We start from the raw sequence: 17302 nt of genomic DNA on the forward strand, positions 1-17302 counted from the left end.
TGAACACTGAGCACTGTTTGTTGCACTGCTGGTTGTTATCACCTCAATCACAGTCTGTTTTAGACAATCATTCAGTATGTTTCATTTCATCAAGCACAGAGCACAGTGTGTACTGTAACATTACCTACATAGTTGATCACACAGCAACATGTACCCTTCAGCCTGGCAGTAGGAACTGTGTGTGGTTTGATAAAATGCCTGGGGTCAGAGAGAGAGAGTGGCTGTGGAGAGCTCAGACTTGGAGCAGCTCCAGCCTGTCCAGGGCTGCTGTGATTCACATCAAACCCTCCCTGATGACCTTCACCCTGGCCTGACACAAACAGATTGTTTCCTCATGAGTAACCACAGCAGCAAGTGCTCAGGATAGATAGTCACAAGAGGCATCTGACAGGAGATAGCACATGGAAACTTGATCCGTTCAAAGTTGATAAATGGAAATATTTGCTAGATAAGCGTAGACAAATGTGTAAAATAGGGACCTTGTAGCAGTGGTAAGGGCAGAAATGTTACAAGAGGCAGGCAGGTTCAGGTGCAGAAGTTGTGCTTTTATTTATGTCAATGGTGATCCAGACATTCAATTGACAATATTGACAAAGTAATCAAAAATAGATATTTCCGAACTTCTAATAACACTTATAATGAAAAAGAGAATGCCTCGAGGCAGGCAAATCTGTCTACTCCAGACTCAGGTTGGGGTATAACAGGCTCATATCAGCCTCCTAAAAATGCCCGAAACAGGCGATTATAACTGGTAATGTAAATGCATATTCATTCAAAAATCCTTCATTACCCTTCAATGTGGAATAATAGTCTAAAGCAGACATAATAATCATCAGAACTTATTTAATTCACAATTCACAGTCGAGTCATTCATAATATTGACGTCCTCGCAGGAAGGCCATCTACAACTATTAGAAAGTGCCCGCGCACAAATACATTACAGATAGGCCCACTCAGAGCCATCTACCAAAAGATTGTCTATTATATTGACAAGATAGTCGATTGACCGCTCCAACAATGGAAATACATGTCCTTTAAAGATGGAAGGCAGGCAGGCAGGCAGGCAGGAAGAGGTGAGATCAGGTGGGACCATTCTAGCTAATGAGAGGGAAGATACTTGTATGAACAACAGGCTATAGAGATATACTGTATATCTGTGCCATTATAGCGTCTGTGACTACCTGGGCAGCGCCATTGAGGCTGTCTCCATTTTAAAGTAAGCAATTATCTTCTGCTTCATTGGCTGATTGCTCCCAACTAATAGGAATTCCCACCCAGTTGACTACTTTAAAATGGTGGAATCCTCAATGGCAATGTCCATGTTAAAACGGGTTATATCCATGATGAGTCCTCTATCTATCTCTATGACAACAGGCACAACTCTGATATAAAGTGGGTTTTTTCAAAGTTGCCGAAATGCCACGTGCATTCACTTATATCAGTGCATTCGTAACAACCTAATCATTACGGAACTTCTATTCAATCAAATAAGCCTCACGTAGCAAATGAGCAATTCCATTTTTTGTTGACCAAATTCAACACTCTCTCAATGACTACTGCACATTTGAAACAGATGGGGAGTGCCATGGACAAACAGCAAACAAACAATTTTTATGGAAATCTCTTGCCTTGTGAGTCTTGCAAATGTCCATGTGCATTATAAACATTGTGCCCACTCAGAGGAGAAGAAATAGTCAATGAAATGCAACAACATATCGTAGGCCTACCAAACATGAATAAAAATGTGTACAATGTTGCAAAAAACGGTAAGGGAATGACATTTTGTCAACCTAGCGATTACTGTACGTTCATATGTAACATTGATTTAACAAACATGTTGATCAATTTGAGAAAACAACATCAAGCAATAGGCCTACGGAAACAAAGCGCTCTCAAATGTTAAGACATTTTATGAGTTAAGAGAACATGCGCATAGGCTAAGTTTCGCCACAAAATGTGACCCCTCGAGTTATCCCATTGGTTCCTGCATGATGCCCCCCCTCGAGCATCCCATTGGTTCCTGCATGATGCCCCCCCTCGATCATCCCATTGGTTCCTGCATGATGCCCCCCCTCGAGCATCCCATTGGTTCCTGCATGATGCCCCCCCTCGAGCATCCCATTGGTTCCTGCATGATGCCCCCCCTCGAGCATCCCATTGGTTCCTGCATGATGCCCCCCCTCGAGCATCCCATTGGTTCCTGCATGATGCCCCTCCTCGAGCATCCCATTGGTTCCTGCATGATGCCCCCCCTCTAGCATCCCATTGGTTCCTGCATGATGCCCCTCCTCGAGCATCCCATTGGTTCCTGCATGATCCCCCTCCTCAATCATCCCATTGGTTCCTGCATGATGCCCCTCCTCAATCATCCCATTGGTTCCTGCATGATGCCCCCCCTCGAGCATCCCATTGGTTCCTGCATGATCCCCCTCCTCAATCATCCCATTGGTTCCTGCATGATGCCCCCCCTCGAGCATCCCATTGGTTCCTGCATGATCCCCCTCCTCAATCATCCCATTGGTTCCTGCATGATGCCCCCCCTCGAGCATCCCATTGGTTCCTGCATGATGCCCCCCCTCGAGCATCCCATTGGTTCCTGCATGATGCCCCTCCTCGAGCATCCCATTGGTTCCTGCATGATCCCCCTCCTCAATCATCCCATTGGTTCCTGCATGATGCCCCTCCTCAATCATCCCATTGGTTCCTGCATGATGCCCCCCCTCGAGCATCCCATTGGTTCCTGCATGATCCCCCTCCTCAATCATCCCATTGGTTTCTGCATGATGCCCCCCCTCGAGCATCCCATTGGTTCCTGCATGATCCCCCTCCTCAATCATCCCATTGGTTCCTGCATGATGCCCCCCCTCGAGCATCCCATTGGTTCCTGCATGATCCCCCTCCTCAATCATCCCATTGGTTCCTGCATGATGCCCCCCCTCGAGCATCCCATTGGTTCCTGCATGATCCCCCTCCTCGAGCATCCCATTGGTTCCTGCATGATGCCCCTCAATCATCTCATTAGTTCCTGCATGATGCCCCCCCTCGAGCATCCCATTGGTTCCTGCATGATCCCCCTCCTCAATCATCCCATTGGTTCCTGCATGATGTCCCCCCTCGAGCATCCCATTGGTTCCTGCATGATGCCCCTCCTCAATCATCCCATTGGTTCCTGCATGATGCCCCCCCTCGAGCATCCCATTGGTTCCTGCATGATGCCCCTCCTCAATCATCTCATTAGTTCCTGCATGATGCCCCCCCTCGAGCATCCCATTGGTTCCTGCATGATCCCCCTCCTCAATCATCTCATTAGTTCCTGCATGATGCCCCCCCTCGAGCATCCCATTGGTTCCTGCATGATCCCCCTCCTCAATCATCTCATTAGTTCCTGCATGATGCCCCCCCTCGAGCATCCCATTGGTTCCTGCATGATCCCCCTCCTCAATCATCTCATTAGTTCCTGCATGAACGCCCCCCCCCCAAGCATGCCATCTTCCTGCTTGTGTGACACTTTTGATATTGTGGATTTCCCCGGATTGTCTATGCAATTAAAATGTTGGTCAAAAGGGAATTAAAGTATTATTTGAGTTTTTCTTTGGTCCACCACCAAAGAACATTCAGCCAACTTGTCACAACTGTGGGAAGCATTGGAGTCAACATGGGCCTGGGGGGGTGTGCAACTCAATATTAGGAAGGTGTTCCTAACGTTTTGTAGACTCAGTGTATATGGCCTACAGTCCAAGGTACACTTAGTCTACTAACTAGAGAAACATTCAGTTCTATGAGTCTCTCATTGTTAACTCTTTGTTACCAGAGGAAGCCCAGGGTGGAGCAGGGGACCCAGCAGCTTCAGATCCAGCTGCTACATACACTGAAGCTCCAGTGAAGGCCCCAACCCCAGCAGAGACCCCTGCAGCAGCGGACACTACACCAGCAGCACCTCAGCCAGGTGCCAATATACAGGCACATGACACTCCAGGATTTGATGGTTAGACCAATGTTTACAGATTGTTTCCACCGATCCTTTGAGCTACTGGATACACGCTTGTGGTGATGTTGTAGGGTCACAATGCATGGAAACGGATACATTGTAATATACTTCACTGAAAAACTTGTGCACTGCGCTTGCCAGTATCACAATTTAGCTTTGTATTAGCCTCACAACCTTCTACAGAGCTTCTGTGAAGAAAAAAAACACAAAAAAACAGATGGTTTAACAATCCTCGGTAGTTTACTTTCTCCCAGCTTCTCCCTAGCTCTGTTCTGTTTAACATTTTCCTGTTCCTTTCCCAGAAAGTCAAGCCCCTGACACGAAGACAGACCTCACTGGCCTGTTTACAGAGAAACCCCAGAGTGGGGAGGTCACTGTGGGTGAGTGACACCATTACATTTTAGTCATTTAGCAGACTCTCTCCTCCAGAGCGACTTAGTTAGACACCAGACATGGTAACATTAGGGAACAGTACCCCAGAGATCATAACCATTCATGCAAGCCATTCATAAAGATGTTATGGCCATGTCAAGGCATGTTTCCCTACTGTTGTGTCCAGGTGAGAACATACATTTTGTGGCTAAAGTGAATGCTGCTTCACTGCTGAAGAAGCCCACCATCAAGTGGTTTAAGGGGAAGTGGATGGACCTGGCTAGCAAGTCTGGAAAGAACCTGCAGCTCAAGGAGCTTTATGATCGTAACTCTAAGGTTAGACTTTTTTCCCATCCATGGGCATGTTACATACTGTTGTCACCAATGTACAGTTCTGAACATCATGATAGGTTGGACACTGCAATGAGCTGTTAAAAGTTGTTCAGGAAAGTCCTAGAGATCACCTTGCAAAAGACTTCAGAGGTTTTATGGTTTTGGCTGACATTATTATTACCAGGAATTTTTTGGCCTTTGATTTCAGGTCTACACCTTTGAGATGCAGATCATTGCAGCCAAGCCCAGCTTCGCTGGAGCTTACAGGTGTGAGGTGTCATCCCGGGACAAGTTCGACAGCTGCAACTTTGACATAACTGTGCATGGTGGGTGCCCTCACACACAGTACAATCCCTAGGGGCAGATTAACAGAAATTACAATTGTTCTTATTTTCTCCTTAGTGCCTTTCCTTGCTAAAGCATACAGTAAATATCAGTTATTTTTTTATAGTACCTGTGGTATAAAAATCAATGATAGAGAAGAGATAAGTGATTATTCTATCATGTTTCAGAGGCCCGGGCTGTGGAGGGGTTTGACATCAGGGCAGCTTTCAGGCGCACGTAAGCTCAAACATTTATTTCTTTCTGTGTGTGTGTGTGTGTGTGTGTGTGTGTGTGTGTGTGTGTGTGTGTGTGTGTGTGTGTGTGTGTGTGTGTGTGTGTGTGTGTGTGTCACAAGAGGTTGGTGGCACCTTAATTGGGGAGAACGGGCTCAAGGTAATGGCTGGAGTGGAATAAATGGAATGGTATCAAATACATCAAACACATGGTTTGATGCCATTCCATTCTCTCTGTTCCAGCCATTATTATGAGACATCCTCCCCTCAGCAGACTCTACTGGTGTGTGTGTGTGCGTGTGCGAAAGTTAAAAGTATATCAAGTTGTTATTTAGCAAGCTGTATCAACAAAACAACACAAATTAACTTTGTACAATGGTATTAACAAAAGCATTTTTCGACAGCCCCAAACTAGCAGTCTGTGCATATTGTTGGACGGTTATTTAAATGCTTCTCTTTTTTTGTATACAGTATGTGCCAATACACAATAAGTAAATGGGGTGTAATAGTATCTATACAGTCCTTTGGATATGTGAGAGAAATAACTATCTGGCAATGCCAACTTGTCAGAAGTGGAGCTGCTAAGAAGAGAAGTGGAGCATCAGGAAGGTAGTGGCGGGAGGGGTGTTTGCTGCAACATTGGGGGTTCATATCCAAACACTGGAGCCTCTGATTACCAAAAAGACTTCAGGGAAAGGTTTTCAGTCCCTCTTTTTTTCTGCTTTCCTTTTTGGCCAAACAGAGCCAGTTTCTGGGAATATGTAACTTCCTCGCTGGAATTTGAGAAGACAGCCTTGGTGTGAAAGAGACAGGGTTTGACCTAACTCATCTTTTAAAGAGACCACCTTAGATGTTAAATCCACTGGGTCATCCTTTAGCTTGACAGTTTGAACACTGTCATTGTGTCGACTTTGACAGAACCAGCTTCTGGTTTGGAGGTGAGAGAGTACAATAGGCTGGGTTAACAAGCAGCTTAACAGCACACCAACTTTATATGTCACTCAAACTCTCTCTCTGATCTACCTCTGGGTCTTTATCAAAACAGCGGAGCCAGCTGCACAAACATTGAGCCGATGTAGTGAGTTTTGGTCTTGCCCCTGGTTTGATGGTATTGAAAGTGCCAGGATGTGTTAAGACACACAGGCTTTTCTGTGGCACTGGTTCTCCAGGGCTGTCGGATGAGAGATATCACTGGAGGAAGTCACCGCCGTGTGTTGTAATTCTACCACATAAACCACCAGGCCCTTGTTTAATCCTGATCGCTTCAGAGATCAGAGGGAAAAGATAAACACTTCCAGCCGCATATAAAACTGCTGTCCTCTCCCTGAGATCCCTCATCACATTGATCAGTGTGGAATACAGATTCCATGGGGATTTTGACCAGGTGCTGGCATTCACTTTGAGTGGTTTGTTTTTGTTTGGAAGATTGTTGCTTCTCATGGTTACACTAGTACAGGGTAAGCATGCCAGAAAAGACAGCCTGTCTGTCTCTATCCATCTATATTATACTTTATTTACAGTGCGTACCAAAGTTCTCTTTGTTTCTTACCCCTTAAAATATCTACCAGCTCCCTGTGTTCCACCTTGAAAAAATGTCAAGACCCTTTCTGCTACTGTCTATCATTGTCCCCCATTATGAAATCGGGGAGGGGACTGTGGATTTGTCTCTGTCCGTTCCTTCGTACGTTAGTCACACGCGATATCTCAGACAGTACTGGCCTGATTTTTAAAAAACGTGGGTGAATGATACATCTTGCCACAGAGATCCGGCATTTACAAAATTACACTGATTCGTCCAAGGCAGGAGCTATAGTAATTAACTGAACATCATTCGTGGGGGACAACATGTTTACTGTTGTTTTCAAGGGTGCTGCTCATCTCTTATGGTGATGATGATAACTACACTGTAAGAATACATTGCTTTGATAGGGTACTGACATTGTGTTATTGGCGCTGATATTTCTACAGCAGTATGGATGGAAGCGAGGAAGCAGGAGAGTTGGACTTCAGTGCCTTGTTGAAGAAAAGGTGAGTAACATCATTATTTTCCAAATCAGTAAGCTTGTTTCTCTTGGGCATGTTATCTCATTGTGTCCATCTCTCTTTGTCACCCCCTCCGTTTCTTCACTGGATTTCACTATACAGAGAGTAAGTGACTACTACTAGTTTACCCAACAGATTGGATTTATGGACATGATTTCCCAGCTACTTTATCACTAACCTGAATTCAGGTCAGTCTTGCTGCCTACTCACAATGCATCTTGAGTCCTCCTGCTGATCTCATACTGGTCCCAGACTACTTCTGCCTAGCACACTCACACCCCTCATGCCCTGCAGAAGACTCTGTCACTTCTACCAAACAAGCTAGAACACATAGAGCAGTACACTATTAGAAAAAAAGGTTCCAAAACGGTTCTTTGGCTGTCCCCATAGGAGAACCCTTTTTGGGTCCAGGTAAAACCCTTTTGGATTCCATGTAGAACCCTCTGTGGAAAGGGTTATACATGGAACCCAAAAGGGTTCTCCCTGGAACCAAATAGGGTTCTTAAATGGGTTCTCTTATGGGGACAGCCAAAGGACCCTTTTAGGTTCTAGATAGCACATTTTTTTCTGAGAGTGCAGGAGATTTAGCACACATCTGAATGCAATAGAAGCTTTCACAACACTTTGTGGTCTACACCTGTTTCTTCCCTGTGAGTGTCACTGCATCATCACAATGAGTCATCACTGACTCTCAAGACCTACCTTCCATATCCAGTCACGACTCCACCTGTTTTAATGGTTTATTTATTTATTTAATGGTTTATTTTAGCCCCCATCACACACAGACATTGTTCCATCTCACTCAATCCCTTAATGTCAAACCCATCTCCTAGTCTAGTGGATTTCATGCCCTGGCATTTACCTTGATGTCATGTATTGACCTATACTGGCAAACACATTGTTTTAGGATCTCTTGTTTATGTGAATGTTTTTTTCAAAATTCATAATGCAGTAAAAATTATTCTGATTTGATGTTCTGTATAATTCAGATTAATCAGAATTTATTTTCAATATTTTACAATAGCTATGGCACTTTTCTGCATGTCTGCAGACCATTGCAGCAGAAATGATATTTGTTGTAGTTGTTGCGCTTGTTTGCGGTCTTCATGGGTGGGTTCTAGGGTGCTATAATTCGATTTTGGGTACTGCAATGTATATTTGATGTGTGTATTAATCTGTTTGGTTTGTCTTGTCATGCATGTCGCTTGGGTTCTGCTTCGGAATGAGTACAGCAGTTGTTTTAAAGGTTCACCAGGTCATCGGTAAGAAACAATTGTTGTCGATGTAATAATATGCTATCTGATTGTTATGTGAAGACTGCAATGAGTTTTGAGTGAAACCTGAATGCAAATTTGACTTATAAAATTGTAATGGAAAATTGAAAAAAAATTATAATGAAGAAAATGTATAAGTAGGCCTATTGAGCATGAGTAGACCTAACTGTTACTGTGCATGGTCAGTAATGTAGCCTAATGATAATGCTAAGTGTGGCTTCAGACAGTGGCTTACCTTGTCCCCTTGTGTCATCTTTCTGTGCCAGTGCCTCTAAGTCCCAGGTCAAAAGTGAGCCTGATGAGGATGTATGGGAAATCCTCCAGAAGGCTCCAGCCAGTGAGTATGAGAAGATTGCCTTCCAGTATGGCATCACAGACCTGCGTGGGATGTTGAAGAGGCTGAAGAAGATGAAGAAGGAGGAAAAGAAGAGTGAAGGTTGGTATCTCTATCTTTGTGAAACCAACACTTATCCTTCAGCTAATACATTATGCATCCTGAGACTGAACCCGACCTAAAATGGACACCGCAAATACCCATTTAGGTACTCATCCCTTCAGTCATCCCTCCATGGAAGCCTCCATTGTAGAAGCTAGCTACTATATCTGTATTTACAGCTAAATGTTACCTCTGCAGCACAGGAGGCTGCTGAGGGGAGGACGGCCCATAATAATGGCCAGAACGGAGTGAATTGAATGGCATCAAGCATGGAAGCTATGTGTTTGATGTAGTTGATACCATTCCACTTACTCCGCTCCAGCCATTACCACAAGCCCGTCCTCCCCAATTAAATCGCCACCAACCTCCTGTGCTCTGCAGATAAGTATTGTTAACTATAGGAAAAGTAATTGCTCTCCATTTTTGTATTTTTTTTTATTTCACCTTTATTTAACCAGGTAGGCTAGTTGAGAACAAGTTCTCATTTACAACTGCGACCTGGCCAAGATAAAGCAAAGCAGTGTGACACAGACAACAACACAGGGTTACACATGGAGTAAACAATAAACAAGTCAATAATACAGTAGGGGGAAAAAATGAGTCTATATACATTGTGTGCAAAAGGCATGAGGAGGTAGGCAATAAATAGGCCATAGGAGCGAATAATTACAATTTAGCAGATTAACACTTGAGTGATAAATCATCAGATGATCATGTGCAAGTAGAGATACTGGTGTGCAAAAGAGCAGAAAAGTAAATAAATAAAAACAGTAAGGGGATGAGGTAAGTAAATTGGGTGGGCTGTTTACAGATGGACTATGTACAGCTGCAGCGATCGGTTAGCTGCTCAGATAGCAGATGTTTAAAGTTGGTGAGGGAAATAAAAGTCTCCAACTTCAGCGATTTTTGCAATTCGTTCCAGTCACAGGCAGCAGAGAACTGGAAGGAAAGGCGGCCAAATGAGGTGTTGGCTTTTGGGATGATCAGTGAGATATACCTGCTGGAGCGCGTACTACGGGTGGGTGTTGTTATCGTGACCAGTGAACTGAGATAAGGCGGAGCTTTACCTAGCATGGACTTATAGATGACCTGGAGTCAGTGGGTCTGGCGACGAATATGTAGCGAGGGCCAGCCGACTAGAGCATACAGGTCGCAGTGGTGGGTGGTATAAGGTGTTTTAGTAACAAAACGGATGGCACTATGATAAACTGCATCTAGTTTGCTGAGTAGAGTATTGGAAGCTATTTTGTAGATGACATCGCCGAAGTCGAGGATCGGTAGGATAGTCAGTTTTACGAGGGTAAGTTTGGTGACGTGAGTGAAGGAGGCTTTGTTGCGAAATAGAAAGCCGATTCTTGATTTGATTTTGGATTGGAGATGTTTAATATGAGTCTGGAAGAAGAGTTTACAGTCTAGCCAGACACCTAGGTATTTATAGCTGTCCACATATTCTAGGTCGGAACCGTCCAAGGTGGTGATGCTAGTCGGGCGGGCGGGTGCAGGCAGCGAACGGTTGAAAAGCATGCATTTGGTTTTACTAGCGTTTAAGAGCAGTTGGAGGCCACGGAAGGAGTGTTGTATGGCATTGAAGCTCGTTTGGAGGTTAGATAGCACAGTGTCCAAGGAAGGGCCAGAGGTATACTGAATGGTGTCGTCTGCGTAGAGGTGGATCAGGGAATCGCCCGCAGCAAGAGCAACATCATTGATATATACAGAGAAAAGAGTCGGCCCGAGAATTTAACCCTGTGGTACCCCCATAGAGACTGCCAGAGGACCGGACAATGTGTCTGTGTCTGTGTGTCATGTGTCATGTGTGTCATGTGTCATGTGTCATGTGTCATGTGTCTCCAAACTCCAGTTTTCCTAAAGAAGCTGGACCCTGCCTACCAGGTAGAAAAAGGGCATAAAATGAAACTATGCATTGATGTGGCCAATGAAGACGTAGATGTAAAATGGTTGAAGAATGGGCAAGAGATTCAATCAACTGGAAGGTAGCCATCAGTGGAAAGGGTTTTCTGAGCTTGCATTCAATTAGAATTAATTACTGATGTACCATCTCTTACAAATGTGTGTACAACACATGCTTATTCAGCAACTCAACAATACAATTATCTATCTCTCAGATTGCTGTATATGCCATGCTAACGTTTCTCTTCCTTCCCCCCACAACACATGGATGGACTGTGCTGACCTTGCTGACCTTTCATGAACAGCAAGTAAGTACTTCCATCATGTCAAGCAGCACATCTGAGATTGTTTTGCTAGGTACCAACAGTAGCAAAGGGCTGAAATAAGCTACACAGGAATACGACTTTGTCAACCATTGTAAATATGGAAGCTTTTTGGGGTCTCCACACTGCTGTCTAATCTGAAAACATGATGATGACTGATGTAAAACTGTTATGCTATCAACCAATTTACCAACCATCTATACAATGTATCATCAACAGAATACAGTGTTACACAGAAGGTTATTGTGGTTTGAATGTTGTCTATGTCTGTCAAAAAGAAGGGACAATTGAGTGAATAAATGAGTGGATAATGAAGGATCTTGTCCATCTACCAGGTACATCTTTGAGAGTGTTGGCAACAAGCGATACCTCACCATCAACCACTGCTCACTGTCAGACGATGCCACATACACTTGTGTGGTCGGAGATGAGAAGTGCACCACAGAGCTCTTTGTCAAAGGTACATGTGAGACAACTGAAAGTGAACAATCAACGGTCCAACATTAATGTTTCATTTGTACACCAGTTTGAATGCATTTCACACTGACATTATATTTGTGCCTGCGTGATGTTTAAGATAGCATCATGACATAACAAGGGAAACCAGTGGCGTGCTGTGGGCCTGGGGCCTGGGCCTTCAGTGATGTACTACACAGTCCCACCCGAATTAATCCACCTCATTATGATGCCATGGCTCTAGAAACTATACATTTAGACAGAAACGCAGTATAACCAGGCGTTGCGTCACCTTGAAATTGACAAATTGACATTTTTGGGTAAACAGTGTTTACCCAAAAACATGACACAATCAATGAGTCTTTTCAATATTTCCCTTCACCTTTTCATTGTGCAGCTCCGTTGCCCTGCGCGTTTGTTCTTTGAGCTGTCGATCCACTCCGGTGTCCCCAAAAGTTTTCAAAAGCACCATTGCTTGTTAGGAGCCTGTGAGCCATTGACAGCGCTCGTAGTTGAAACTTTGAAAGTGGCGAGCGAACGAAGCACTTTCCCGCCTGTGACAGGCTTTGTGGCGTCGGGCGACCTCTCCTTACAATGTCTAACTTTTCTTGAAAAGTTCGTCTTGAGAATGGCGTTATAATTATATCCTCGACCAAATCGATATCTTCTCCTCCTTCCGCCATTGTGGGTTGAAAAAACAGCTTAGTAGTACGCGAATTAATTCGTTTATCAAATTCAGTTTCCTAGATCTCCATAGGACCTGCCTCTCAATATTGGTAATCCAATCAAAAGACGTGCACGCACTACGCCTGCTAGCTGGCTCCTGTGTAACACTGGAGCCAGCCAGAAGGCGTACAATAGCCAACTCTAAAGCTGATTGGTTGACACTAAATTTTCATTTCCATTCACTATAAGCTACAAGCGCCCGCACTGTTGATTCTGAAGGCCTGAGGGCAGATTTTAGACCCCTGGCAACACATGATGGCTGAATATGATTGGATAAAAGATCTAACATAAAGACCAGCCCTCAAAATCTCAACCTGGGGCTGGAAGCAGTGCAACCAAGAGGAAAGCTATGAAATGAAGAGTATAACTCTTACTCTGGGGAATAATTTAATACATATTTGTGGGAAAATATATTTTTAAAAAAATTATATTCTGATGATGTTTAGGCCAGCAGAGAAGGCCTTGCAGGCCCTGACGGCCCACCACTGAGGGAAACTCACAACAAGGGAAATATGATTATTTGCTAAGGTGCCTGGTGGTATAATGGTGGTTGTTATTGTTTCTTTCTCTGTGTGTCTGCAGAGCCTCCTGTCACTATTACAAGTAATCTGGAGGACCAGATGGTCATGAAGGGTGAGCGGGTGGAGTTAGAGTGTGAGGTGTCAGAAGAAGGGGCTACTGTCAAATGGTAAGACGTTCCCTCAACCCACAAATCAAACTCAAACACCATAACTTCCATACCATAGAAGGTGTGAGTGAGGAGGTCAACAATGGGTGCCATTCCAGACAGGGTCTTAAGATTTACAAAGTGCCAAGTCCCTGACCCAGGACATCAAAAGCATGGTCTGGCATACTGTTCACATTACGTCACTTCACAACAACTCAGACAGACACAACAGATGGCTGTAATAACTAATATGGTGACATAGTGGTACAGTAGGAAATAGCTATATTTTGTGTTTCCCTTGTTAGAAGTAATCCACATATCAGATCTTGGTTTGAGGATACATTACTCTGGTTGTAAGGATTGAAACAGATGTAGTTTTTGAGTCTGTGCTGCATGGTACACATTCCTCACATGTCCAGTTGATGGCATTTGTGTCGCACATAGCTTTAACGTGTTAGTCACCCCGAGGCTGTGACTTCCCTGATTGACAGATAGATGCTGACCTGCCTGCCACAGTGTCTCTGCCACAGTGTCTCAGCCACGGTGTCTCTGCCACGGTGTCTCTGCCACGGTGTCTCTGCCACAGTGTCTCAGTCACAGTATATCTGCTACGGTGTCTCTGCCACGGTGTCTCAGCCACGGTGTCTCTGCCACGGTGTCTCTGCCACGGTGTCTCTGCCACGGTGTCTCAGCCACGGTGTCTCTGCCACGGTGTCTCTGCCACGGTGTCTCTGCCACGGTGTCTCTGCCACGGTGTCTCTGCCACGGTGTCTCTGCCACAGTGTCTCAGTCACAGTGTATCTGCTACAGTGTCTCTGCCACAGTGTCTCAGTCACAGTATATCTACCACAGGGCTAGGCTGGATATCATAACATGCAGTAAATTATCAGCCACATGAAAGGTCACACAGGGCTGTTAGCACCTCCCCTGTCCTTTAGCGGAACAAGAAAGTAATTGTGAATTATGGTCACCCATCTAAAATACAACAGGGTGATGTTCCTGGAATTGGGCCTAATCATGGGCACAGAAATAAATATCTATCTGCCAGTTTGTTTCTTTGGACAAACATACAGTATCAGATTTCCATGATACCACTGTTAATACCTGTGCAACAGTGCCTTCATTGGTGAAAATGAAATAGTTGTGGTAAAGTGATGACCATTCAGAAAAGCGACATGTTGAGAACATTTGTAATGCAAAATGGCTGACTGTCTTACATCGACAACTCTGTAACACATTCACTAGATACTGTCTAACATAACCTCAAATCAAAGCTGTTATAGTGACACCTCTGACTGTTCTGTAGAAATGTAGATTCAATTAATCAGACAATAATGGAGAATTTGATACTGCTGGTGCTCATGTGGTGCTCTGTCTATGCAGGGAGAAAGATGGTGTGGAGCTGACAAGGGATGAGTCCTTCAAGTACCGCTTCAAGAAAGATGGCCGCAAGCACGTCCTCATCATTAATGAGGCAACTAAGGAGGACTGTGGCCACTACACAGTCAAAACCAATGGCGGTGAATCTATGGCTGAACTCATGGTGTCGGGTAAGTGCTCACGTCAGACAACAGAACAGAATGAAATACATCTCTGTTCAACAATGTTGAATATGATAGCTAGTATCCTGGGGTCCAACCACCTGCAGTCCATAAAGCATGTCCAGTTTAAAGACAGACAAAGTAATCTTTGAACTAGAGTACTGGGCTGAAGATACAAAAAATATTGTGAATCTTCTTCCTCACCCTTCCCCCGAGACACAGCCTACTCTTGTGTTCCTGTCACTCCAAGCAAGCCCCTGTTCTGCCTAACCTTGAAACATGGCTGCCCACGCCATCAACCATGTTACTATGTCAAGGTTACAGCACAGACACAAGTCTGTCCAAATGCCAGCTAAAGTTAGAAGACATGGCACATTTATTTTATCTGAAGGGTACAGGCTGGCGCAGGTGACCCTCAATTGTCTATCTTTGTCTGTCTGTCTGTCTGTCTGTCTGTCTGTCTGTCTGTCTGTCTGTCTGTCTGTCTGTCTGTCTGTCTGTCTGTCTGTCTGTCTGTCTGTCTGTCTGTCTGTCTGTCTGTCTCTCTCTCTCTCTCTCTCTCTCTCTCTCTTTCTCTCTTTCTCTCTTTCTTCTCTCTTTCTTCTCTCTTTCTTCTCTCTTTCTTCTCTCTTTCTTCTCTCTTTCTTCTCTCTTTCTTCTCGCTCTCTCTATTCTGTCCTGTCCTGTTGTACTGCATGTTTAATTTGTTCTGTATATCTAATTTGTGCCAATAGGTGTATATTTATAGGGATATTCCAAAAAGGTATTCAGGGAACACAGCAAACTAAAAATGTTGTCCTATTCCAGCGAGTATAGAGAATCAAACCACAGGCGACGTGGTAGAGACGTTGGATGATGACCATTCAATGGAAACGAACGTAGGAGAAAATCTAAACGAACGTAGGACAAAAATTAAATAACCACATTAATTTTGATTGAAAAACAACCATCAATTAACAATGTCACTTCAGCATTTTCAACTTTGACAGAACCTTAGCCGTGTCATTATGACATCTAAAAACACCCATTCTCCACCATCTCGTAACTAAACATCAGTTTATCACCGTTTTACAATCCTAACATGACCGTAAGTGCCCAGTCATTGATGTCAAGAGCTGCAGTAGAAGACATTGGTTTTGCTGTCTTTAAGTTAGACCTGTAATTTCTTTTGAACATTTTGGATGTAGATGTACAGTACCAATTCAAAAGTTTGGACACACCTACTCATTCATGGATTTTTCTTTATTTTTACAATTGTAGAATAATAGTGAAGACATCAAAACTATGAAATAACACATATGGAATCATATGGAAATATATTTTATATTTGAGATTCTTCAAAGTAGCCACCCTTTGCCTTACCACACTTCACCTGGAATGCTTTTCCAACAGTCTTGAAGGAGTTCCCACATATGCTGAGCACTTGTTGGCTGCTTTTCCTTCACTCTGTGGTCCAACTCATCCCAAACCATCTCAATTGGGTTGAGGTCAGGTGATTGTGGAGGCCAGGTCATCTGATGCAGCACTCCATCACTCTCCTTCTTGGTCAAATAGCCTTTTTTGGCTACTACATAATTCTATATGTGTTATTTCATAGTTTTGATTTCTTCACTATTATTCTACAATGTAGAAAATAGTAACAATAAAGAAAAACCCTTGAATGTGTAGGTGTGTCCAAACTTTTGACTGGTACTGTATATAAACAGACATGTATGTTTGTATATATACAGTTATCAAACCAAATCAAAATCAAATCACATTTTATTTTTCACATGGGCCAAATACAAATACAATCTTATCATGAAACGCTTACTTATGAGCCCTTAACCAACAATGCAGAGTTTTAAAAAAAGTAAGTAAGTAAGAATTTTTCTGCTAAATGGACTAAAGGATAAAATAACAATAATGAGGCTATATACAAGTGGTACATGTACTGAGTAAATGTGCAGGAGTACGGGTTAGTCACGTAATTGAGGTAATATATACAGTACATGTAGGTAAGGGTAAAGTGACTACGCATAGATAATAAACAGAGAGTAGCAGCAGTGTATGTGAGGAGTGTGATGGAATATTAATGTATATATGTGTGTGGCGTCAATATGAATGGGTGTGTGTGTGTTTTGTGTGTGTGTCCGTGTGTGTATTGCAGTGTCAGTGTAGTATGTGCGGGTGTGTGGTTAGAGTCCAGTAAGTGTACATCAAACCTGTGCAAGAGAGTCAGTGCAAAAAAATAAATAAGAATAAAATAAGGGGGTCAATGTAAATAGTCCAGGTGGCCATTTTATTAACTTTTGAGCAGTCTTATGGCTTGAGGGTAAAAGCTGTTAAGGAGCCTTTTGGTCCTAGACTTGGTGCTCGGGTATCGTTTGCCGTGCGGAAGCAGAGAGAACAGTCTGTGACTTGAGTGGCTGTAGTTTTTTGCAATTTTTAGGGCCTTCCTCTGACACCGCCTGGTATAGAGGTCCTGGATGGCAGGAAGCTGGGCCCTACACACTACCCTCTGTATCGCCTTACCGAGCAGTTGCCATACCAAACAGTGATGCAACCAGTCAGGATGCTCTTGATGGTGCAGCTGTAGAATTCTTTGAGGATCTGAGGACCCATGCAAATTCTTTGCAGTCTCCTGAGGGGAAATAGGCATTATCGTGCCCTCTTCACAACTGTCTTGGTGTATCTGG

The 17302-nt window shown here is 43.8% G+C and overlaps 1 protein-coding gene across 1 annotated transcript in view; it reads left to right on the top strand.

The window, feature by feature from the left end:
• Window positions 1-17302, top strand: part of LOC120052732 (myosin-binding protein C, cardiac-type-like) — a 40577-nt gene that overhangs the window by 5098 nt on the left and 18177 nt on the right. Inside the window, exons 3-16 of the mRNA XM_038999816.1 lie at window positions 3763-3985; window positions 4291-4368; window positions 4548-4696; window positions 4902-5019; window positions 5206-5254; window positions 7219-7278; window positions 7396-7398; window positions 8526-8555; window positions 8834-9003; window positions 10862-10994; window positions 11217-11219; window positions 11570-11694; window positions 12999-13104; window positions 14467-14633. Of these exons, the coding sequence (XP_038855744.1) occupies window positions 3763-3985; window positions 4291-4368; window positions 4548-4696; window positions 4902-5019; window positions 5206-5254; window positions 7219-7278; window positions 7396-7398; window positions 8526-8555; window positions 8834-9003; window positions 10862-10994; window positions 11217-11219; window positions 11570-11694; window positions 12999-13104; window positions 14467-14633 (1414 nt within the window). The remainder of the gene's footprint in view (window positions 1-3762; window positions 3986-4290; window positions 4369-4547; window positions 4697-4901; window positions 5020-5205; window positions 5255-7218; window positions 7279-7395; window positions 7399-8525; window positions 8556-8833; window positions 9004-10861; window positions 10995-11216; window positions 11220-11569; window positions 11695-12998; window positions 13105-14466; window positions 14634-17302) is intronic.

The sequence above is a fragment of the Salvelinus namaycush genome, chromosome 1 (assembly GCF_016432855.1).
Source record: "Salvelinus namaycush isolate Seneca chromosome 1, SaNama_1.0, whole genome shotgun sequence".
Classification (NCBI taxonomy): domain Eukaryota; kingdom Metazoa; phylum Chordata; class Actinopteri; order Salmoniformes; family Salmonidae; genus Salvelinus; species Salvelinus namaycush.